This window comes from Zea mays, chromosome 3, assembly GCF_902167145.1.
Source record: "Zea mays cultivar B73 chromosome 3, Zm-B73-REFERENCE-NAM-5.0, whole genome shotgun sequence".
In the NCBI taxonomy this organism is placed as follows: domain Eukaryota; kingdom Viridiplantae; phylum Streptophyta; class Magnoliopsida; order Poales; family Poaceae; genus Zea; species Zea mays.
In genome coordinates, this window is record NC_050098.1 from 212,493,752 (window position 1) to 212,517,882 (window position 24,131).

At 45.8% G+C, this 24,131-nt stretch overlaps 2 protein-coding genes across 4 annotated transcripts; one reads left to right on the plus strand and one right to left on the minus strand.

The window, feature by feature from the left end:
* Nucleotides 1–722: 722 nt before the first annotated feature.
* On the plus strand, nucleotides 723–16,087 carry LOC100384436 (uncharacterized). 3 transcript variants are annotated; one of them, NM_001357931.1, is made up of 5 exons: nucleotides 723–1,660; nucleotides 13,379–13,408; nucleotides 14,097–14,375; nucleotides 14,862–15,312; nucleotides 15,393–16,071. In NM_001357931.1, exons 1-5 carry the CDS (start codon nucleotides 805–807, stop codon nucleotides 15,841–15,843), a joined length of 2,067 nt encoding a protein of 688 aa, NP_001344860.1. In that variant the 5' UTR covers nucleotides 723–804; the 3' UTR covers nucleotides 15,844–16,071. The 3 variants fall into 3 exon arrangements, with proteins under 3 accessions (NP_001344860.1, XP_008673287.1, NP_001170444.2); XM_008675065.3 differs by lacking the exon at nucleotides 723–1,660 and adding an exon at nucleotides 8,645–11,096 and having other exon boundaries at nucleotides 15,393–16,087; NM_001176973.2 differs by lacking the exon at nucleotides 723–1,660 and adding an exon at nucleotides 8,687–8,855.
* Nucleotides 15,969–20,301, minus strand: LOC103651323 (alpha/beta hydrolase domain-containing protein 17C). The gene is made up of 5 exons (XM_008676942.4): nucleotides 19,512–20,301; nucleotides 17,874–17,910; nucleotides 17,502–17,738; nucleotides 17,378–17,425; nucleotides 15,969–17,057 (listed from the first exon to the last, which is right to left on the minus strand). Exons 1-5 carry the CDS (start codon nucleotides 19,895–19,897, stop codon nucleotides 16,653–16,655), a joined length of 1,113 nt encoding a protein of 370 aa, XP_008675164.1. The 5' UTR covers nucleotides 19,898–20,301; the 3' UTR covers nucleotides 15,969–16,652.
* Nucleotides 20,302–24,131: the final 3,830 nt, after the last annotated feature.

The window sequence follows — 24,131 nt, forward strand, 5'->3', positions numbered from 1 at the left end:
TTTTTTATATAATGATATAGGTGGATAATTTATTTTTAAAATTTATAATATATCAATGGCAGTTATCGGCGAAGATGATTAAAGCCTACCAAATTAAAGGCTAGACGTTTTATTATTATGAGAATCTCTGGGATTTATCTGGTTTGAATTAACATAGTGCTTAATTAGTTGGAGCTTCCACTTAATAATAGTAAACAATATGTTCAATGTCTGTTATGAGTAATGGTGATTAAAAAAACTATCATGTGTGGTTACTCAGAATGAAGAAATTTTTGTTATTGTTCCTAGACTTTGGACACCCAGATACATCAAGAACCGAAAAACATGTACTAGTGATGAAAAAACAAAACCTCTCCAGCGACTATTCATCACCAGCGAGCCATTCGCTGAGGGATTGTTTGGAACGTGAGAAATTTTCTGCCTGTTTTTTTGTGTGTTTTTAAATGCATTGTTTTTAAATGAAAACAAACAAATTCATGTAAGATCCATGCATGATTCTTATAAAAATACTTGCATTCCAAACCGGCTCTGGAGCGCTGGATGGCCGTCCTCCATGAATAACGGTAGACGCAAGGACGACAGGCCGTGACAAGGCGCAATCAGCTGCCGCCTGCCGGCTGTTGATTGAAGTCCAGTGTTGTCAAAATTTCCACATCCAAATTGAAGAGCCGGTCCTTGTCACCCTAACTTCAGTCACTTGACTCTCACGCACAACCTCTCTCGCCGAACACAGACCAGAGCAGAGCAATCCTGTCTGTCAGGGTCTCTCCGATCCCTCGGCTCCCCCCACAATTCACACGCGCGATGGCTCCCCTGCTCCTGCTCCTCCCCGTCGTCCAGCTCCTCCTGGCCGTAGCCGACGCCGTCCCCGATTCCTGCGCCAAAGCCACATGCGCCGGCCATGAGATACACTACCCTTTCCGGCTGGACTCCTCTATGCCCGACGACTGCGTGGTGTACCCCGTCCCCGGGATCGGCCTCATCTGCCAGGACAACTCCACGCTGATCCTCCCCTTTGAGTCGCACAGGTACACAGTGCTGAGCATCAACTACAAGGCGCACACCATCCTAGTCTCCGACGCCGACATCGGCGACGAGTACGCGGCGGCGGCGGCGGGCGCCGGCTGCCCGCGCCTCCACGTGAACCTGACCATGGACGCCTTCTGGCTGCGGCTGTCTCCCTCCGACTCCAACATCACCTTCCTCTACAACTGCAAGAGGAACGTCACCCTGCCATCCGCCGTGGAGCTGAGCGGGTGCCAAGATGGCAACGACGACGACGACGACGACAGCAGGTCGCCGTCGCCGTCGTACTCGTACGCGCTGCGGGACGGCGGGGTCACGGGCGCTGAGGCGCACGAGCTCGAGTGCCAGGAGGTGGTGGTGGCGCCGGTGCTGGACGTGCACAAGAGGGCGATCGTGGGCGCGCCCGGCGGCCCGCCTCCGCCTCCGGGGGACGGGTCGTCGCCGTTCCGCGAGGTGCTGCAGGGCGGCTTCGAGCTGAGCTACGACACCCACTCCCGGCAGTGCGACCGGTGCGAGCGCTCCGGCGGATGGTGCGGGTACCAGCGCGCTGGAGCGACGACGCCCGCCGCCGGCGCGAGCGCGACGATGACCTTCACCTGTTTCTGCGAGAGCGGCCCGGCCTCGGATCGGTGCGGTACGTGTGTCTCTCCTCTGGGCCCATTTTGGTTCGCGTTGGCTTTCCTGCTGGTTAATTGCTTTCAAAGTTTCGTTTGAGTTTGCTGGCGCTATGTTTTCTGTTCGTTCGTTTTATGCTGCGGCAAAATGTGGACTGCTGCTCACTGCTCCTGGCAATAGAACAAAGTTCAGATGGAGAAAAGTAGCCTTCTCCATGGTTTAGTCGGACGCCAGAATTAGCAGCTGTGGAGACCAAGTTAGAAGAAGTTAGTTGAGTGGTTACAGTGACACATATTTCCTCCGCCCTAAAAATAATCTACGTTCCCGGGCAACCTGGAGCAAGGTGCTGCTCTGCCTTCGGTCATCACCGTTCAGCACAACGACCGACCGACCGACAGGACTCAGGAGTGACGGGACTGGGGCAATCAAACGCGCGTCATTTGGATGGTTAGGTCTCATTTCATTGCCCTAAAAAAAAGGGGGCTGGTTTGGTTTTCACGGTAGCGGAAGAAACTGGCGGCAGAAGTCTCCGACCGGTTGTTGTTGCTTGCTACGTTTGGTTTGGTAGCACTAAGCTTGCTGCACCTCGTACGTCTCCCGTGATCTCCTCCGCTGGACTCCACAAGATTCAGTAAACCGAGGGGTGAGCGCTCATTGGTTGGACTGGCATGGGAAATCGAAGTGACATGTGTAGATAAAAGTGGTGTGTTCAGACTCACAGAAATCGGGGTTCAGAACCAGGACTTCCTTTCCTGCGATTTCCCCTTTTCAGAACTAGTTTAGGCAACCGGCAGCGAACACGCTCCCGTTCCTAAAGATTTGCAAATGTCAGTTCCGATCGACTCTAAACCAAAAAAAAAAAAAAAAGATACGCTAGAGTCGACTGTCACCAGGACAACAACCCTATGTCGACCCAAACCTAGCCTTGCTATTTGCTAACGATTGCGGTGTAAAGGATCGAGAGAAAAATACCAGATAAAGGTAAATAAAAGTTAATCTTTTTTTTTGAAACATCCGTGGCCCTAAAAGTACCTAAAATAATTGTCTAATATTTTTCTTAGCATTTTTTAGTGGCTAAAGCATAAATGAATGAGTTTCAACTCTCCACAGTCCACACACTTGCCTCAACTGAAGTGCACCTCAAATGACCGAGCAATAGGGTGTATATATATGTGTAAGGCTATCTCCAACAAATTACTTATCCACATCTTTTTATTTTAAAAGTCTACAGTACGAAACATTATTTTACACGACCATATATATAATCTTGAGATCATAGCCTAACATCTGAAACTAGCAACTACTAGCTTTTTTAGATAATGGAAGTAATCATCCAGCCTTGGCTTCAAAGAAGCTACAGCCCCTTATTACAATACTCAACACGCCATATTGACCAAGTTATTGCAGAAAACAAAGTTTGATAAAAAGCACCTAACTACAAATCCTATTGGTGAACCTCCATCCATACTTGCTGAAAATCTCCATGACGACATTCTCCATCTTCAGACACGTTGTCTTTATCAACTCTTTATCATCTTCAGCCTTCTGCATTTGACTCCAGAAGTTGTTTCTCTGTAAATTACCTGCATAAATGTTTTCATTGGAGATTTATCAAAAACCACATCATTTCTACTAAGCCATATTGCCCAACAAATCGCCGATGCACCCACTAGTAGAAGTTGTTTCAATCTACCCCCAATCCCATTAAGCCAGGAACTGAACATATGCATTGTGTTCTGTGGTGGTTTCAACCCAAAACATATTTCGACTAAACCCCATATAAAACGTGCATTTTTGCACTGAAGAAACAAATGTTGAATTGACTCATTAGCTAGGCACCAAACACATTGCTTGTTACCATTCCAATTTCGTTTAGCAAGATTATCTTTAGTAGAGTTACTCCCTTATACATATACCACATGAAAATCTTAATCTTTAAGGGCATCTTAAGCTTCCAAATCATTGTGTTTCTTTCAACCACCCCATTATTAATAACAGCAAGATACATAGAATGAACTGTAAAGATTCTATTAGCTTTCAAATTCCATTTAAATGTATCCTTATTATCATTGAGCTGAATATGCATTATACTCATAACCAGCTCATTCCAATTTCGAAGATCATTATCTTGCAATGACCTTCTAAAAGATACATTTAACTGGACAGAACTGAGAACAGAAGCTACAATATCATTCTTCTTCCTCACTATATTATATAATGACGGGTATTTTTGCTGAAAAGAAACATTACCAATCCAAACATCTTCCCAAAACCGGATTTGTTGACCATTGTTTAAACGAAAGGATCTGAATCTCATGAATTGGTCTTTGACTTTCATAAGTCCTGACCAAAAATGAGAGTCGCCTGGCTTTCTTTCAATTATTCCAATTGGGTAATTTTTGCAATACTTATTTCTAAGTATTTGTTGCCATAGCCCTTCCTCATTAATTAATTTCCATAACCATTTGGCTAACAAACATTTATTCTTAATCTCAATGTTTTGAATTCCTAGCCCTCCTTGGTCTTTCGGTTGACAAATAATGTTCCATTTTATCAACCTATATTTCTTCTTTTGATTATCGCTCTGCCAAAAGAACCTAGATCTATAATACTCTATTTTTTGTAGTACTCCTTTTGGAACTTCAAAAAAAGAGAGCATGAACATAGTTAGGCTTGTTAAGACAGAGTTTATTAAGACCAATCTACCACCAAAGGATAGGTATTTTCCTTTCCAACTGCTAAGCTTCTTCTCTATTCTCTCCTCTACTGTTTTCCACTCCACATTTCTCAATTTTCTAAAGTGCATAGGGATACCAAGGTATCTAAAAGGAAAAGAACCGTGTCGACAACCAAATAGTTGTACATATTAAGTTTCTGAGTCTGTAGCCTGACCAAAACAAAATATTTCACTTTTATGGAAATTTATCTTGAGGCCAGAAAGCTTCTCAAAAGCACATAACAACAGTTTTAAATCCCTGGTGTGGTCCAAGTTATGGTCCATAAAAATAATAGTATCATCTGCATATTGTAAAATAGATAAACCATCTTCTACTAAATTAGGAATGACACCTGAAATTTGGTTGGCTAATTTTGCTCTCTTTACTAAGATAGCTAACATATCAACTACAATATTAAACAGAATTGGTGATAATGGATCTCCCTGTCTGACACCTTTCTTTGTTTGAAAATTGGAGCCAATTTGGTTATTAACTTTTATAGCCACATGCCCTCCTTGCATGAAAGATGCTACCCATTGTCACCATTTTTGAGTGAAGCCTTTCATTCTTAGGGCCTGTTGTACAAAAGACCAATTTATCTTGTCATATGCCTTCTCAAAATCGATTTTTAGAATGACTCCATTTTGTTTCTTCCTATGCAACTCATGAATTGTTTCATGTAAAACTATCACTCCTTCCATGATATTCCTGCCCGGCAAGAAGGCAGTTTGTGTCGGACTAATTACTTTTTGAGCAATTTTAGTGACTCTATTCGTCGCTACTGCTAGTTGTTACACATCCTATACCTACCATCGGACAAACCCAATGATACCACATGGACTATCCACTTGAAAACTAGCCGCTTTACACCTTTTGTGATCACTAGATTGGTTTGGCGGTCATAGAGTAGAAGCACAAATCTAAGGTGTCCCTATGCCTTTTTAGCACAAAGTTAGTTCAGTGACCACCAGATTAATTTAGGGTAGCACCAGACTATGATAGTGCCATGTGGTTAGCTGTTAGCATGACACATTTTTCGTATTTTGAGTATATCTTTTAGCTCTGAACTTCGGTGATCATAGAATTTTTTAGAAAGCTAATGAAAAGCCCTACAACTTTTAACTGATACCATATCAATTTGAGCAGATCCGAAACTGAGACAAGTCTTTTGCCACGGCTCCAGTGACTTCGATTCCGTCCGCGTCTTCGCTTTTGGGCTTTTACTTCTCGTAGGGATTAAACATGATTTTTTAATGTCTTGGTTGTGGTGTTGACAATTTTGATTTCCATGTGGCCTAAGGTGATAACACAACCTTTGCATCCATAGTCCACTTGAACTTAATCTTATGTGTTAGAAAATGTTATTAGTCTAAATTGCCGTTCTGTTTATCAAACATCAAACTAATCTAATTAAATAGTTCATGGGATCCATTTTGTAAACACACAAGTCAGGTTACTAGTTGGGCCTAAAAATTAGCTCAGATTTATGGTTGTTCGGCTAGCTAGTTGGCTAATAACTAGTTTTTTTTTTTGAAAAGACGACGAGAACATTGCCGACTATATTTTAAGGAGAATCAGTATAAATAACCAAATACAGGGGACTACTAGCCAACAAAAATCCAACTACAACCATTGCATAAAAAGAAGAAAAAGAGCTATTTGAAAAGTAGTCCATACATTAATTTTTTCGTTGAGATACACTACCTAGATCTAATTTTATTTAATCGTTAGCTAGCTAGGAATTAGCCTAAATAGGCTCTTCGTCTCCATGTCCATGCTTTTCCGGGCGAGGGCGTTCTTCTCCACTAGAAAGAAGCTAGCCAAAACACTCGAGTCCACGATGTATCATAGTTGTATCTAGGACTGGACGAAAAATTTGTAGCTCGTTAAATTGCTTGACTCGACTCGACAGTGACTCGACCGACTCGTTTATAATTTGTAACGAGTTGAGCTTGTATTTCAACTCGTTACGATAACGAGCCAAACGAGTTGAAATAATTAGTCAAATCACAATATTCTCCGATTCAAAATAGTTAATCTTATACTCTATTATAGTTAATCTTGTTCATTGTTGAGTGTGGAATATTAAGTTGCAAACTCTATTATTTTTTCTAAATGGATCTTCTTCTTTTCTTTTGCTACATATTTTTATATCCGTTCGTAGATACTAGATAGGATATTATCGAGCTGACTTGTGAGCTACGAGTCGAGCCGATCCAGTTTATTATCTTAACGAGGCAGTTCGAATCGAACCGAGCCGAATTGAGCCAGGTCGATATTCAACCTAGCTGTGCCAATGCAGTCGCGGTGATCGCAAACTGGTCCGAAATCCGCTACCCGTGGCGACCTTTTCTTCCGAGCACACACACTTACGACGTCTCCATGCGTCGAAATCCGCTACCCGTTCACTACCTGGCCAACGTGACCACCGCTAGCTGGTCTACAGCGGGAACTACTCTTGCGGCTACACCTGGACGTCCTTACCATCCGTCTCGGCGGCGACGATGCCGTCGAAAGCGTCTCCTACCACTACAACGATCAGACCATCTCTTAAAGGGTGTTTTGGTTTGAGAAATCATTCCATTCAAGATGAGGTAGTGCATCACGAATCAATTTCTCAAATTTGGTAGAATGACCTCATTTCTCATGTTATTACTAACTAATTAAGTATGAGGAATGAGGTGGTAACGGATCAACTCATTACATTATACAAACCAAACAAAAAAAAGTAAGGAGTGAGATGATGATGGATAAATTTATTCCTCAAACTAAACAACCTATAAATGTTTGGGTTGGTACAGAGGAGCTGGAAATTCCGGTTCCTGTTTGCACCGTTCGACAAGGATGTTCGTAGCCTCGCGACCCTCGTTCCGCTCTCTGCACCAAATCCGTGCCTTTTTTTTTCGTATATTGCCGGCCGCACCCCTGTCTCCGTGTGGAACAAGGACTAGGACGGTGCTAAAACGCAGCACACAGCCCACAGCCCACAGGCCTGGACGCCTGGTTCGCGTACGTTGCCGAATTGAGGGGTTTGGTAGCGTTGGCTGGCTGCCTCTTGTAGCAGGCTGCAGGCGGACGAACTAACTTTTTTTTTTTGGTCTCGTTTTCTTAGAAAACGCGATGGTTACCAAACCAACGTTCCCGCACTCCCAAATTCCCCACCACTGCATCGTCAGTCACGGAGAGGGTGAGAGGACTGGGTCCTGAGTTAACTGTACGTAGTTGCTGTTGCTGACCATGTATACGAGTGTTTCAACATCAAACGCAAGCCTTCCTTCTAGAACACTACTCCAAGAGCCTTTCTTCCATGGGGGCGTCAAGCAATGGCAAACAGGCGAGCCGCCAGGGACCAACGACGGGGACTGGGGAGGCAGAAGTCATAGGCCGTAGCCGACCTTGCGTGGCAGCAATTGGCATGCATTTCTGCGACACCCTGGTTGCCAAGGATGGTCATGGTCAAGCCCGCCTGTTCCGATGCTGTGCCGCCATGCCGCCCTCGCCTGCCACGCCAAGGCGAATTTCCGACAGGACACTCCCCACTCCCCAGCAACGACCTTATAAACAGACACAGAGGAAGGGAGAAAGAAGAAGGAAGAAAAAGAAAAACTCTTCTGACTTATTCAGCCATGGCGGCTCTCTGCTCGCCACGCCGCCGCCTGCCGCTGCCGCTGCTGCTGCCGCTTCTCCTCGCCGTCTTGGTTGCCGCTTCCCGCGGCGACGACCCTTCCGGCGACGAGTACTTCAACCGCTCCATATGCAAGCTGCAACCATACAGATGCGGCGAAGTGAATATCACCTACCCGTTCTACCTTTCCGACGACACGGCGGACGTCCTGGGGAACTCCTCCTCCTACTGCGGGTACCCTGGGCTGGCCATCGACTGCGTGGACGACGAGTACCCCACCATCCAGCTCGGCGGCGGCAGCAGCACAGGCTACTCCTACAACGTGACGGACATCGACTATCCCACCTCCACCATCTACCTCGCCGACCCGGACGTCCTCGACGACGCGAGCTGCCCGCGGGTCGACCACAACGTCACCGTCTCGCCATCGCCGACCTTGTGGCTCAACCTGTCGGACTACACCGTCCGTTACCTGCTCTTCTTCACCAACTGCTCCGTCCACGTTCTCCACGTTCCCAACCAGTCTGACATCAGCCCGATCGCGTGCGCGAGCGGCTCTGACGGGGACGACTACTCTTTCGTGGTTCCTTCGGAGATGCCCCACCAGCTTCTGTCGCAGCAGTGCGGTCAAGTAACCCTGGTGCCGGTGCTTCAGAACGCCACGCTGACGCCGGTCGATCCCCTGTGGAGCACCAGCGGGTACCGCGACGCTCTCAAGCAGGGCTTCCAGCTGCAGTGGGACTCGGACATGAAGACCGAGCGGTGTGATGACTGCGAGAGATCCAGTGGAAAGTGCGCCTACAACACATCCGGGGAGTTCGTGGCCTGCCTGTGCGCCGACGGCCACGTGACCGACCATGGCTGCACCAACGGTACGCCCTCTCTGTCTCGTCCGACCTTTCATTTTCTCATCCGATCCCTTGGTTTCAGTTTGCTGAGGGGGTCTATCTATTGCCTTGCTGCTTCCCATCAAACCTGTTTTCGTTTCAAATTTTACCTTGACACCGAATCTTGCTTTGCCTCAACCAAAAAAATAAACAGAAGTTGTACAGACGGATCTGAATGGAAGGATGAAAGATCTGTAGACATCAGTCAGCCAGTTAGCAAGTTTAGCCATAGCCTGTTAGCATGACCACTTGACCACCAGCTTGATACATCTTGGGGCCTACTTGGCTACTTCATCTTCTTCCTCTTGGGCCTTCGATGCTAGTTTCCTTCCAACCGCGTGCCTACCATTCTGTAGTTTTGCGACCTAAAAGCTGTTTGATTCGTCACAAAATCAAGATTTTTTTTATTACACGAGTTAGGATGATCGAGTTCAAAGTGGTATCATGAACTTTCTGATCAGAGTAGGCCTGCATCTGTATGTGGGATGCAAATTTCACGTGCACGGCCCCAGAACTAGCCATTCTGACCAGTTCTTGTCCTAATCTGGACGCGATGTGTGCTGCTGTGGAACGCTCTCTGTCCACCAGAACGTCAACAGCTCGGACCGCGCGCGCTCATTTCTCCACGGCTGCCGTCGGCGGGAATGAGACAGAACTTGACCAGGGCCAGGGCCTTCGGCTTCTCCGCGTACTCCAGTCTGCCCATCGCAGTCGCAGGCACACACCTTCCTTCTAGAAATCACCTGCACTGCACAGTGGTGGGAGCAAGCGGCTTCGTTTTTCAAAAGCTGAATCAACCTTCCGGAACCCCACTCACCGAAACTTATTTTATTTCTGTCTGCCGTAGCATTCATATTGCATCGTTTCTTTTTTGGGCTATTTAAACTCATACTGCATCGTTGAACAAACAAACGACCTTCCTTCTAGAAATCACCTGCACAAAGACAATAGTAGTAGTAATAAAGAGAAAAAAAGGCATAGACAGCTGACGACAAATACAGTAAGTAGTTCTTTGTTTTGACGCCAAGTGACTAGCCAAGCTCTGGAGTCGCCGCGGGATAGGGAGGGCAGAGTGCGTGTCTGGTCAGGTAGCGCTGGTAGGCTGCCAACGTCAAGTGACTGCAGGCAGCCGCCCCACATCATATCTGGCATCGTGTGTCGTTGCGTTGCACATCGTACGTGGCAGCCACCCAACCTTCGACCGTACCGCACGGCTACCTGCACAGCTGCACTTGCCACTGCCAAAGCGAGGCTTAAAACATTGCCTCCAAAAAAAATATAAAAAAAACGGAGCCAGCCCAAACCGCGCGCCAGAAATCCCCGAGAGCTGAACAGAGCTCAGAGCTGCCATGCGTTCCCCGAGCCACCACGACCGAGACCTCCTCCTCCTCCTCCTCGTACTCGCGGCGGCCGTCGGGTCCCGCAGCGACGATACGCACGCGTGCCGGTCGCGGCCGTACCTCTGCGGCGGCGTGAACATCAGCTACCCGTTCCACCTCGCCAGCGACGCCACGGCGGTCCCGGGCCACGATGGCGAGTCCTACTGCGGCTACCCGGGCCTCGCCGTCAGCTGCGACGGCGGCAACAAGGCCGTCCTGAACCTCGGCGACCACGACTACACAGTCTCGCGCATAGACTACGCCAACCAGACCGTCTCGCTCGCCGACGCGGGGGCCAGCAGCGGATGCCCCGTCGTGGACCACAACGTGACGATCCCGCAGGACGTCCGGCTGTCCCTCCTCCACAGCATCGACTACCTCCTCTTCTTCGCCGGCTGCTCCTTCGGCCCGGGCGCCGGCCCCGACCCCAGGCCGCCGAAGCCGCCGTCCATCGAGCCCGTCACCTGCGGCGAGTCTGGCGACCTGGGCAAGCCGGCCGCCGCCATGACGTTCGTGCTCCCGCGCGCCGAGGTGCCTCCGGGCGACTGGGCGAGCGCGTGCCGGAAGGTCTTCCAGGTGCCGGTGCTCAAGGGCTCCGTCCCGCCCGACGCCCAGCACGACCCGCTGTGGACGAGCGGCGGCGGGTACGGCGAGGCGCTCCGCGCGGGGTTCCAGCTCGGCTGGGACCGCGGCTCTGGCCCGTGCGCCCGATGCGAGCAGTCCGGCGGCAAGTGCGGGTACGGCCGCGCCGGCGAGTTCCTGGGATGCCTCTGCGCCGGCAGCCGCGTGGACGGCGGCGGCGACTGCAGTAAGATGTCAGCCGGCTCCTCCGATCTGCCTTGGTTCGGTACGTCAGTAGTAGCCATGCCCTCTGTCGTCCAGATCGCCTTAGAAGTTAGAACGCTGCCGGGTCTGGGTGTGAAACGAACCAGAGTTTAGAGCAGCGCGTCAGTCCAAGCTCTCTCTGCTCACTTCGACGGAGATGTGTCATGACAGCTTGAAAGCACCGCTCCGATGGCGCAACTGCACCTCGCGCTTTGTTTTCGAGTGTCTGTCGCCGGCGGGAAAATCAGTAGTAGAGCGGAGCCACATACGCACTGCGCAGAATCAATAGAGGCATAGAGCCACAGCGACGGGGCTCCGACTAGAGATGGCCAAACGGGCCGGCCTGGCCCGGCCCGGCCCGGGCCCGGTGAAGCCCGGCCAAAACCGGGTCGGGCCTGCTGAGCCAGCGGGCTTAAGTTTCTGTCCAAGCCCGGCCCGCAGCGGGCCTAAACGGGCCGGGCCGGCCCGTTTAGCACGAAAAAACGGGCCAAAAAGCGGGCTAAACGGGCCGGTAAGCACGTTTTAGTGTAAAAAAACGGGCTTAGAGGTAAACGGGCCGTGCCGGGCTAGCCCGCCGTGCCTAGTTTCCTGTCCAAGCCCGCCCGCTTATTTTACCGTGCCGGGCTCGGACCGGGCCCAAAAAGCGGGCTTCGTGCCGGGCTCACGGGCCTCGTGCTTTTTGGCCATCTATAGCTCCGACTCTTGGACATGTCTCGTCGTACGGCCAGGGACCAGTCGTACCCTGTCGGTTAGCTGCAGCACCAAATTCATGCGACTGACACTGCTCTGCTTAGGTGCTTATACATACATAATTAATTGCTTCAGAGGACAGTAGCTTACCTTCATGTACAAGGCTCGAGCCTTTACGACGTTTATGGCTGAGAACCCTACCCGACAGAGAGAGAGAGAGAGAGATGCCCAAACACCGCTTCCCGGCAAGAGTTGCTCGCGGAATTAATGGTTTCGCTTGCGCGTCAAATGACTTTATGAGAGACCCATGCCCACCTGTCGATGTAGGAGCACAGCAGAAGTTGATGCATGGCCGTGTAATTTCAGAGGCGGACATAACTGAAAACAGCGACGCTTCCGTCGTTCACATTAATCGAGATCGTTAAGGCCTGATATAGCAATTTCATATACGCATTCCCACTGACAATATTGGATTGGATGGAATTGTCGAATCACTGTACTACTACTACTACTATAGTACTATTTGAGAACAGCATGAGCCTCCTCCTATGTTCTTCATCCAAGACTTCGAGAAATCCTTTCCTTTCCTTGGTTAACTGAGGCTTTTAAAACTACTAGTACGGGTAAAATTGCTTCCTCTTTTATCTGACGCCTTTCAGCTGCTCCGGTTTTTCATATTGAGAGATGTAAGATGTTCACTTTTTGGTCATTCAGAAAGCTTATGCATATTTTCAGGTGGTGTCTGTCTTGCACAGATATTTATCAGTATTCATCTTTCTTTATTGATGCCGACCTCCTACCCATAGCCCTGTCCAGAGTCCTGACCCATATACTAATCTTGCGAGAGATATTACCATTACGACTTTATAATAATATTTACAGCACTTGGATATTTCAGGTGCCTGGATTTTCCGGTAATTTTTAGGCAACACTTTCATACAACAAACTGGTACAGATAAATTATTACTTCATGATTTATTATCTGTCTTCGTATATCCTTGTCTGACTATAGAAATAATTGTAGATTGTTAATTATCTTCGTACCGACGTAAATAAAATTTTGCCGGGTTTATGGTCTTGCCTAACGGATACTATTACTACAAGATATAATTATTCAAAATGCAGGGAGCTGCTCAGCTGCCTATCTAGAAGCAATGACACACATAACTTGTTTTACGTTTCGACCAAAGTTAACAAAATCTAGATCCCTGCCTTTATTTGTAAAAACAGAATTATGTCTGCGAATTTAAACAGAATAAGGAACACAGCAAACAGAATGTTACACTTACTGCTGCTTCTAGCTCTTGCCGCGCACGTGTAATTCAAGAGTTTACACAAATGAAAACTCCATATCCAATTACTCTACCACTAAGGTGTCTTGGATCAACTGAACGAAAACAACCACCAAAGTTTCACCGTTTGCACTTAATTTTCTTGCATTGTCTTCCTTGCGCGAGGTTTCTTTTTGGGCAAATTTCAGTCGAGCGGAGCGGAGTGTTCCTTGTTATTTCGGCAGGATGTAAAACTTCTGTGCTTTGTGTTTCTGTTTGATTTGATGTAAACCAGTTTAGCCTTGCTCAAAACTGACACTGTCTTTTGTTCGTTGCCATACAGGGCCAAAAAGTAAAACAGCAGTTATTGCCGGTAAGCACTACGCCGCATTTATCTACAAAATGTTTGGTCCGCTGTTGGCTTCCTGCATAAATAAACCCCCTTTGTTCCCGCGGATTTTGCTGCAGCTCTATCTATCGTTTTGAATGTCTGCCAGCCTACCGCTAACTCTTCCTGGACACAGAAAATATACTACAGTTTTACACATATGCATATGAGATTTTTAACCTTTTTATGGAATTAATCTAGTTTTTTAGAGGTATGACCGATGGCCATTAATATATTATCTTTGTATTTGTTCCACAAAAGGAGGTCCCATGTTAATTTTCAAGGTCTAGAAATTACCACATTAGTTGAAGGTAAATCAGGGATGCTAGCCATTAATATACAGTTAACTGCACACGCCTGTTTCATGAACTATAAAGTTTTCAGCAATAGCTAATAGGATGTTTGATTTGAGGAATAAGGTAGTCCATCATCTTCTCACTCCTCACATTTTTGTTTGGTTTATAAAATGAAATGAGTTGATCCATCACCATTTTATTCTTCATAAGATAATAATTAGTAATAATATAATGAATAAGTTCATTCCACCAAATTTATGAAATGAACACATACATAATGCACCACCTCATCTAAAATGGAATTCTTCAAACCAAACACCTCCTAACTCACGCAATGACGCAACTATTACCTAACTCTACTCTCGCAACTATTTCAGGTGTCGCGGCTGGCGCTGGTGTTGCAATACTTGCTGCTGCCATTTTTTTGTTCGTGAGGCGCAAGAGAAAGCAGAAGAGAGTGGTCAACTCGTCTTCGAAGCTCCTCAAGTACAGCGGCTCTGGCGGGACCCCGCGTTCACGGGTCGGTGACATGGAGTCCGGCAGCATCGAGGACCCGCCTACGCATCTCTTCACCTACGAGGAGCTTGAGGAGGCGACCAGTTGCTTCGACGAAAACAGAGAGCTCGGTGACGGTGGCTTCGGCACCGTCTACAAAGGTAGGAGTAGAAGTGATCTCCTAAGCCCTGCTCCAGCCATGTGTTTGGTCGTGGCCATCCAAACCACGTAAGAGCATCTCCAACAACAAACTCTAAAATATAGTCCTAAAATTTGAAATAGAACCATATTTAGAATGTTTAGGGTCTCAAAAGAAATGTTTACTCCAATAGTTAGACCTTAAATAATGCTATTTAGGAAATAACTCATGATATTAGGAAATAAATGGTTGGAGATTAAGTGGAAATGAGGATAGAGCTCCAGTATATGCATACTATATTTAGGACCCGAGAGACCGAACCCTATAACCATTTGATGAAATTTTATAAAATAGGGCCACTGTTGGAAGGATGTTTTATGGTTTTGAGCTCTATATTTAAAATAGGACCATGTTTAGAGCCTCTCTTCTCTTGGATATGCTCTAAAAGGCAGCACTAATAACACCGGGCGCTGGTCCTCTTCTTCCTTCCCTGTGCTCGGTCGGTCAGGGTACCTCAAGGACGGGCGCGTGGTGGCGGTGAAACGGCTGTACAACAACAGCTACCGGCGCGTGGAGCAGTTCCAGAACGAGGCGGCCATCCTGTCGGGGCTACGCCACCCCAACCTCGTCATGTTCTACGGCTGCACGTCCAGCCAGAGCCGCGAGCTGCTGCTGGTGTACGAGTTCGTGGCCAACGGCACGGTCGCCGACCACCTGCACGGGCAGCGGGCCGCCGAGCGCGCCCTCCCGTGGCCGCTCCGCCTCGGCGTCGCCGTGGAGTCCGCCGCGGCGCTCACCTACCTGCACGCCATCGAGCCGCCCGTGGTGCACCGCGACGTCAAGACCACCAACATCCTCCTGGACGCCGACTACCACGTCAAGGTCGCCGACTTCGGCCTCTCCCGCCTCTTCCCCCTCGACGTCACGCACGTCTCCACCGCTCCCCAGGGCACGCCAGGGTATGTCGTTGTCGTCGCAGCTCGCACATGGTGCTGTGTTTCGTTGATTGCAGCAGATAAAAGTTTTTTGCACATGGCAGGTATGTAGATCCAGAGTACCACCAGTGCTACCAGCTGACGGACAAGAGCGACGTGTACAGTTTCGGAGTGGTCCTGGTGGAGCTCATCTCGTCCAAGCCCGCCGTCGACGTCACCCGGCACCGCAACGAGATCAACCTGGCCGGCATGGCCATCAGCAAGATCCAGAAGTGCCAGCTGGAGGAGCTCGTCGACATCGACCTGGGCTACGAGACCGACCCGGCCACCAAGAAGGCGATGACGGCGGTCGCCGAGCTGGCCTTCCGTTGCCTGCAGCAGAACGGCGAGATGCGCCCGCCGATCAAGGAGGTGCTCGAGGTGCTCAGGAGCATTCAGGGCGAATACCAGACGGGGAAGGACGGAGACAAAAACAAGGACGGACCCCTCTCTCCCACCACGGTTCATGCTCCGTGGGAGAGCAGGGCCACGACGCCCAACACCAGCAGGGACTAGACCAGTCGGTCAGTGTCAAGGACTGGAGACCGGAGAAGTTGCTGCTGCTGTGTGACTGTGAGGCATGCCAGATTGCCTGTCATTTGTTTTCAGGCTTCGCGGTCCGGTTCCTGCTGATGTATATATTTGTTTTGTTGGGTCTGTCAGAGCTGAGGGAATGTACATATATGTGAAAGAGTGGTGAATGATATATATAATACACATATAAATAAATGAGTACTAGTAAATAGATGTCACTTGTGCCTGCCCTGACCTTTCACCCAACAGTTTCCAATTGATATGTGGAGCATGATCCGCTTGCTGCCGTGTCACAGTTGATAAGTGGAGCACGATCCGTATAATAAGGCTGGAGTAGATCAGTATGCAGAGCTCACATAGCCAAATGGTTCCACAACGCATGTGGGCCCGATGCTGATGCACCGAGGATAAACTATGGTGCTCCTAGGCTTTCAGACTTTGCACAGAGCGGCTGTAAATGTTTGTATAGGTCCCTCGTGATTACATACAATAATTGTACACTTTTAGATGATGGGGAAACCCTAACCGGTGCTGCAAAACATGTCGACGGTGTCAGTGTCAGTGTTAAATTAACTGGGAAACTACCAGCTTTCAGTCAAGTGGCTTTGTCTCTGATGGATGATGATGGTAGCTTTCTGGTTCCTTTTCTTATTTAACAGTTCTTTCCTCTCCACTGCAGGAACGGCTGATGCCATTCCTCGCAGCATGATGTATGTAATAAAGTTGCTTGATTTCCATGCTATAGTATCCTCACTCAGGTACTGTTCGACAATCTGTGCACAACATAGGCATCACCAAACCAAGCACCTTCTCCTCCGGAACTTGTCGATGTCATCTGAGCTCATCCGTGATTTATCAGGAACATCCACTGTTTTGGATTTCCCAACTCGGCTATCTATGCTCTTACGTGAGATCTGTGACTGTGAGCACTTAGCTGCCGGCTGAGGTTTCTCCGAGTATGCTTCCTCTCTTTCTTTACTGGTAGTGCCATCCTTTGCCATTATCTCTTTCTGGTCCGGCTTTGATGTTTTTTTGCTAACGCTTGACACAAACTGCTTCAAGTGCTTAATGTAATCTGGATATAGCTCGAGGTTGCAGTGCCCACCACCATTTAACCACAGTGGAGAATATTTTACTTTGCAATGTTCCCATAGCTGTTTACCGTGGGAGCAGTCAACGACATCATCTGATGTACCCTGGTACAAGAAAATGGCAGGTTATGTTAGTCAGAGCAGCAACAATCCACCAAAGCAACGATGATACTGAATTAACAAACATTAGTTTCTTTTCTTAAGATGCAAGTTGATAGCTGTCTACAACTTTGACAAGTCCAAATGTTCATCCTTAACATACTTGGAATGGGGCGAATAGTGATTAGTGAGTATTACTCATTCTACAGTGTATACCCTTACCACAGATGAGGAACCATTTTATGCTCAATCTACTGTATTGTATCAGAAGTCAATTTCACCAAGGACCAGGGGGAGGGGAGGGGGGATAGGATATTAGAACTCACATGGATGACAAGCACCGGACAATTTACCAAACCAATTTTATCGATGTTCTACAGCAAGGAGAGGAAAGATATCAGTATTTAGCAACCAACCAATAACTCCAGGAAACAAAATAACCAGATATACCTTGTAAATGTCGAACCAAAACGTCCGTTTGACTGGATATAGTACTCTTACTCCAGATAAAATAGGACTATGCAAAACCACAGCTCGCAAGTCTGGCAATCGTGAAGCAAGATCAATGGTTGGACCACTTCCAACAGACTGGCCGTATAAGATTATATCCTCATCTGCGACACTATATTTTTCCTTGAGGCAGTTATATGCTGCTTCAATGTCTGCATATGTATTACACTCAGTGGGCTGTTCAATGTAAGAATAAATTGTCTATTAAGATATGGTTAGGGAGAGGATTATAGTTGCTACATAAGTAATTAGTTAAGCATTACGATAAAAAAGTAATTAGTTAACCGATCAAAATAAAAGAACAAAAGATACCTTCCCTGTAGATCTCCCATAACCAGAATAATCATACCTGCAGCAACATATAAGCCTGTTAAATCACTTTCAGGGGGGGGGGGGACTGTTCCTCCACAACTTGGGTAGGGAACTAACTGTGGTCACAAATTAAGCATCAGTCTAGAAGAGAAGGCTATTTAGCAAAGAGGTTAAACATTGTTCCAAATGAAACTCAACTGAAACCAGATACTTTAAAATGCTACGATGCAGATATCCAAAAAAACAGCCTGGTGCATGTGCTCCCGCTTGCGCAGGTCTGGGGAAGGGTCGGACCCATTTATTTAGTTTTCTATTACGCAACCTTTCCCTACATTTACAAGAGGCTGTTTCCACAACTCAAATCCATGACAAGAACGAACTTGAAAATGATGCAGAAGGTGATTATGCTGTTTAGCAATAAAGTTATAATAAAAAACATGTTTTAGTCTCAGTCTAACATAAACCTTTAGAGTTACCAAAGCTTTTCATGATTACAAATTACAACCATGAAAGAATTTTCTTCAGCAGTCACAAAGTAAATCTCCAATGTCCAACAGCAAAATTATATGAGGAAAGGAAAAAAGGAACACTGTAGAAGCAATAGAAGCCGGTACGGATTAAAGCCAAGCGAACACCATACCGGCTTCTATTACTTCTACAGTGTTTCGTCTCTATGAATTGCATCTGCAGTAGTCCAAACAACTGGCTTTAATCTGAAGTGAACAGCCTAATGCAGTCCCTTCATAATGCAGTCCACCTAGAAAGACCCACTAATCATACCTCAAAATGCAACGCACCACCTCATCAGCATCGAGACAATTCAAGATGTAAAATCCAAGATACATCCACAAATAATATTATCTTGCCTCTCTAGCACATCTACAAAGTCGGTACAGTCCCTATCTAGTGCAATAACTAATATTCTATACACTATACAGCCTGTCATTTTTTCTTTTTAAGCGAAATAAATTACTCTTACATGAATCATATGGAACCCCACCAATTAGTAAATTATACTCTTCTATTTAGGCATTCAGCAGTGTAAAGCCCCATCTATTTCTTCCGTTGAACAGGACCCATAAGCAATGAACTAGAAACAAGTGTCTCGTTAAGATAACCAATTGAATTTAGGGCAGAAATCTGTAAATCAAGGGTTTACTAGTATGGCTGTTAGGGCAATCTAGTAGTTGTTCGCGACTATAATACAAGTTGATTTTCCACACCACCTAACCTTAAGGGTGTTACTAAAATAGAGATAATCCATCTTTTAGTCATGTGTTTGGCAAATTAGGGACTAAAAATGACTAAAATGGATGGACTAAAAATTAACCAAACACCCCCTAAAATGGGGTGAGTATGATCCAATCTTATCTCCCATCAGTAATCAATTCCATCTGTTTGTTGCCGCTACAGGGTCCCAAAATTGTGCAAACCCCACCACTTTGCATAATTGAAGCACCTAGTAGGAGATATGAAGCCAACAAATCAAGCAATAAATGCAAGGGAACACCAGAAACCGAACACCTCCTGCAAGGGTAACACCTTTCCCAAAACCCTCCCGTAGAGTTTCCCCCAACGGAAAAGCCACCTCCAGTTCGCAGCAAAATCTAGCAGAAGTGGCGAGGGCGGAGCATTTACCCGAAGAGGTTGACGCGGAGGCGGCGGCTGAGCTCGACGAAGAGGCCGTACATCTGGCCGAGGTCGGCGGCGTTGCCGTGGGAGTAGAGCAGCGTGGCGGAGGCCCGCGCGTGGCGCACGTACACCCCCACGATCTCGTTCCCGCGGCGGGTCCGGAGGCGCACCACCTCCGCGCCCTCCTCGTTCTCGGCGGCCGCGACGGAGGAGGCCGAGGAGGAGCCCCCAGCGCCGGCGCCGTCCCGCCTCCGGCGGCGCGAGAGGGCCCGTGAGATCTCCGGGATGGCGAGGCGGCCTGTCGCAGCGTCGGCGACCACGACGGTGTAGGACGGCGGCGTGGGCGGGAAGAAGGCGAAGCGCGCGGCGATGGTGGACGTGACGCCGCCCATGCCTGCCCGCCGTCTGTTTGTCTATGTCTTTATCTCTATCTCTCTCCCCGGCCGGTCAAGTAGGGTGGTCAGCTGCAGCGGCGCGGTGCGAGGAGGAGGGTTTGGTTCTATGATTCTATCGGAGGGTTCCGCCGTTCCGCGGTGGTCCGAGCGCCGAGCGGAGAGACACAGAGGGAGGTCACTCCTGCGAGCTTTTCTCCCTGTCCTGTTGGGCGTTGCTTTGCTTTTTGGTTGCGGCTCGGCTGGACTCGCTGGGCGCCGAGAGGAGGAGGCGAGGAGCGAAGCGGTTGGCCTCACCCGGACACGAATGTCTTGGATGGGCTGAGTGAGGAGGGTGGCCGGGGGAAAAAATATGTACATTCTGTATTACTGTATGTAAATAATATGTTTTGCAACCCCTCACATTCAATATTTAAAGGTCTAAAAAATAAATTAAAAATTATAACTTAACTCTTTAATAATTAATAATTTATTTTTTTCTATTTATATGGACCACACGGTGATAGATGTAAATGGCTGCAAGTGTTTCTTTGCATTCCAGATGCAAAGAATTTTTTCAGTAGCCGGAAATAAATTGTGCATTCTAGATGCAAACGTCCTCTTTTGTAACCCCTCACATTCAACACTTAAAAACCCACAAAAAACTGATCAAAATTTGCAACTTAACTCTTTAATAATTTATTTTTCTTCTATTTATATGGGACACAATGTGGTAGATGTAAGGGGCTGCAAAAGTTTTGTCTCTTGGGTATGGATTCGTAAGCTATATATCTGTATACTACTCGTCTGATTGTCATCCCTAGTGGGATGGTCTGTGGTCCTAAAGAATAGCCAGGAATAAGTATTATCGGTCCAGGAGTGGGCGGAGCGTTACACTTCAAGAAAAAACATGATGTGTGGTTGCTTTGCTCTTGTGGATAGGAGGGGGCGAAAAAAGAGGTGCCAGAAAGTAATGGCGTGATGCGATGATTCTTGGCTCCTCTTTTGACAACCACTTACCCCTAGTTCCAAAATAGTAGTCGTTTTAGCTGTCTATATTTATATGGATGATTATAAAGATATATATATATATAACATACATTAATTATTGTATGAATCCAGTAAAAATTAAAACAAATTTTAATTTAGGATAGAGAGTATTATATAACTTAGCCCATTCACAAAACCGACGAGCTTCTTCATAGTGTGGTGGATAGTGGATCATGTGGTATGTGTATGTACTCATGTGCTTGTCTTTCACTCAATGAGGACATGTCACACAAAAGCAAAAGCTATACGCCTAACTATTTGAAGTTAGAGGAACAGGAACAACCATTACGCGAGAGCAAATAACTATTCGTGATCTCTTCTTGCCAAGCGAAAAATATTGCAAGCAGAAAGATGACGGAACTATATTTGGACTTAAACACACAATAGATTAATTTGATTAATTGTATACGTGTCACTCTACTTTTGAGAAATTAGATAATTAAATCATTTCGATGCCATAAAGTGCCATGAAAATAATATGGTTTCTAATTTTTCAAAATTGGGGTGACATGTTTCTAATTAACCATGTATATTCATGGTTATATGAATGATTGAACTTCTTTTCTTGTTAGTGTCTATATATTAATTATGTTTACAAGGCTTTGAACCTCACTTCGATTAGCTAATTACATGAGACCTACTTGTAATAGACACCACAACATAAATTTTAACCCAATATGTTAGGCCATTTGAAACCAAATCAGCATGTACTTCTGTTGGAGCAGCAAGTACAATCAAGTTGGAAGGTGTTCTTTTTCTCTACCATGAGTGCATTCATTCTTTGTTTTTCCTTACAAAGAACCACATTGATGTCTGGATTTTTAACGAGAATAGTTTATGGTTACTTTGGCAGTTTATGGTTACTTTGGCAGTTTATTGACTCTGATGTCTAAGGATAAAATGCCACATAGAAAATAAATGAAAGAGCAACTTTAAGTCATGCTTGGTTTGATGTCACAATAACAGATTTAGGTAATTCTAGATAATAACAATGCTCAATACATGCTATTTGTGTAAGTACTAAATGGTCCAAGACAGAAGGTGAATTGATCTCTAAATACTAAAACAACATCTTAGTCTATGCAAATCCTAAACCCCTTTAGCACCTTAACACCTATGTCATTTTTTTCAAAATAAATTTAAGAAGTCCTTAGTGCCATCATAATAAACATGTCCTTAATGTTCATAGGAACAGTAGGGTCCTTAGTTTGAAATAATGAAACATATGATAAACACAACAACAAGCAAAATCTTAGTTGTTAATCGTGGAACTTGCAACCAACAAGGTCTAAAACGGGTAAATAGCAAGGCAAAGAGGTGGTCAGATTTTTTTCCTGGCCGTCTATTTTAAATCGTGCGACTCATCTCTACCGATACCACTTCGGCTGAGGAAGAGTGCAAATGAGCCCATGGGTTTGTTATAAATAAACTGGTTGTCTCGACCAGTACTGAGAATGTTACCACTAGGTCCAAGACTTAATAATATTGACCCTGAGTTCCTGGGATTTTGTAGCCGTCGTCCAGGGACTTTAGTTGTTCCTGTAATAAATCCAGAAAATGATTTCTAATAGCAAAATAAATATAAAAACTTAGAAAATTCTTATTTTGCTCATTTTTACTCTGATTTGACCCGTTCAAGTCGAGTTAGCTTCGTATTAAAATTTTCTACACATTAAACAATATTACTTCATCATGTTTTCAAAGATGATTAAATGATACTCATTGGGTTTACTTTAAAAGTTAATGTTTTTATCGATAACAATATTAAAATAGTACTTCCAAACAAGTTATAATATTGATTAAAGATTGAGTTAGCTGATTTAATTAGTTATCCCTTTGTAATATTTCTCTTAGAAGATGTATTAATCAACATAGAATATAAATTTTCTATTTAATCACCTAAAACTTCTAAAAATCATAACTTTTTAACCATAACTCTGATTTTAGTGGTTCTCGAACCTACGATCTCGTAGCAACATGTAGAATAGTCTTAAGTAGTTTTTTCTTATGCTTTGGTGTAATGTTACCATATAAATTATTTGCTTGATTGTATGTATTGCTACAAGTAGAGGTGAGGTGACGAGAAACCCGACACCCAACTTTTGGGTCAACATCTCGATAACAGGTTATCGCAAGTATAAGGCAAGTTGTGCCCTTGATCACTCTTCTTTACCTAATAATGTTTATGTTAATCACTGTGACATGCTCAGGTTAATCTTATGGGACCTAATAGGTTACCCTAGTTTTGTTTACCCCACACCTTGCAAACAAATGAACTATTAACAAAGTCTTTTCTTGTTCACTAGATAACTGAGATCCCAGTAGTACTTTTTGATCTGCTATGTCTTCGCACAGGAGCATAGGCTTCGGGTGATCCACTGAAGCAGCCTTCTCTCTTTTGTGCTTGTACTGCTGATAAGCTTCGGCTTCATCTATGTTATGGATAGCCTTTGAATCTGTCCAGCTCCCTTCAACCTTCCTGGCAGCTTCTTGACTCATGTGAACAGCAATGTGCCCTTGTTCCGAAGGTATCTTCATGCATAAATATGCTGGATGAAGAATTGCTTCGAAGGCATTAAGCGTCCCTCGACCAATGATTGCGTTGTATGGATACGCCATGTCAACAATGTCAAAGACAACTTGTTCAGTTCTTGTGTTATGGACGTAACCGAAGGTAACTGACATTGTTATTTTGCCAAGTGTCACGATCTGTCTTCCTCCGAAGCCACAAAGAGGGTGTGTTGCATCATATATTTTGTCTTCTGGCTCTTGCATCTGTCTGAAGGCCTTTGCAAAGATGATGTCCACTACACTGCATGTGTCAATCAGAACATTGTGAACCAGAAATCCCTTGATAACACAAGATATAACCATGACATCATTGTGAGGATAATCTTTAAGCTGAAGATCTTCCTGAGAGAATGTAATTGGGATGTGAGACCACTTGGATCTGATGAAGGGTCCTTAAAAGGGAAATGTGCCCTTGGGTAATTTATATAAGTATTTTGGTGATTAGATGCCCAACACATATTAATTGAGTCTTCATGTGCTAAATGTGTGAAAAGTGCAGATCAAGATACAAGGTATGTTTCTAGACTTAGTACATTGTTTTTTAGTACTAACATGTTTATCTAAGTACTAGAAACAGTGCCGAGAAGAGAATAAACGAATTGGAAAAGAGTTGGCTGTGTACAGCCAACACCAG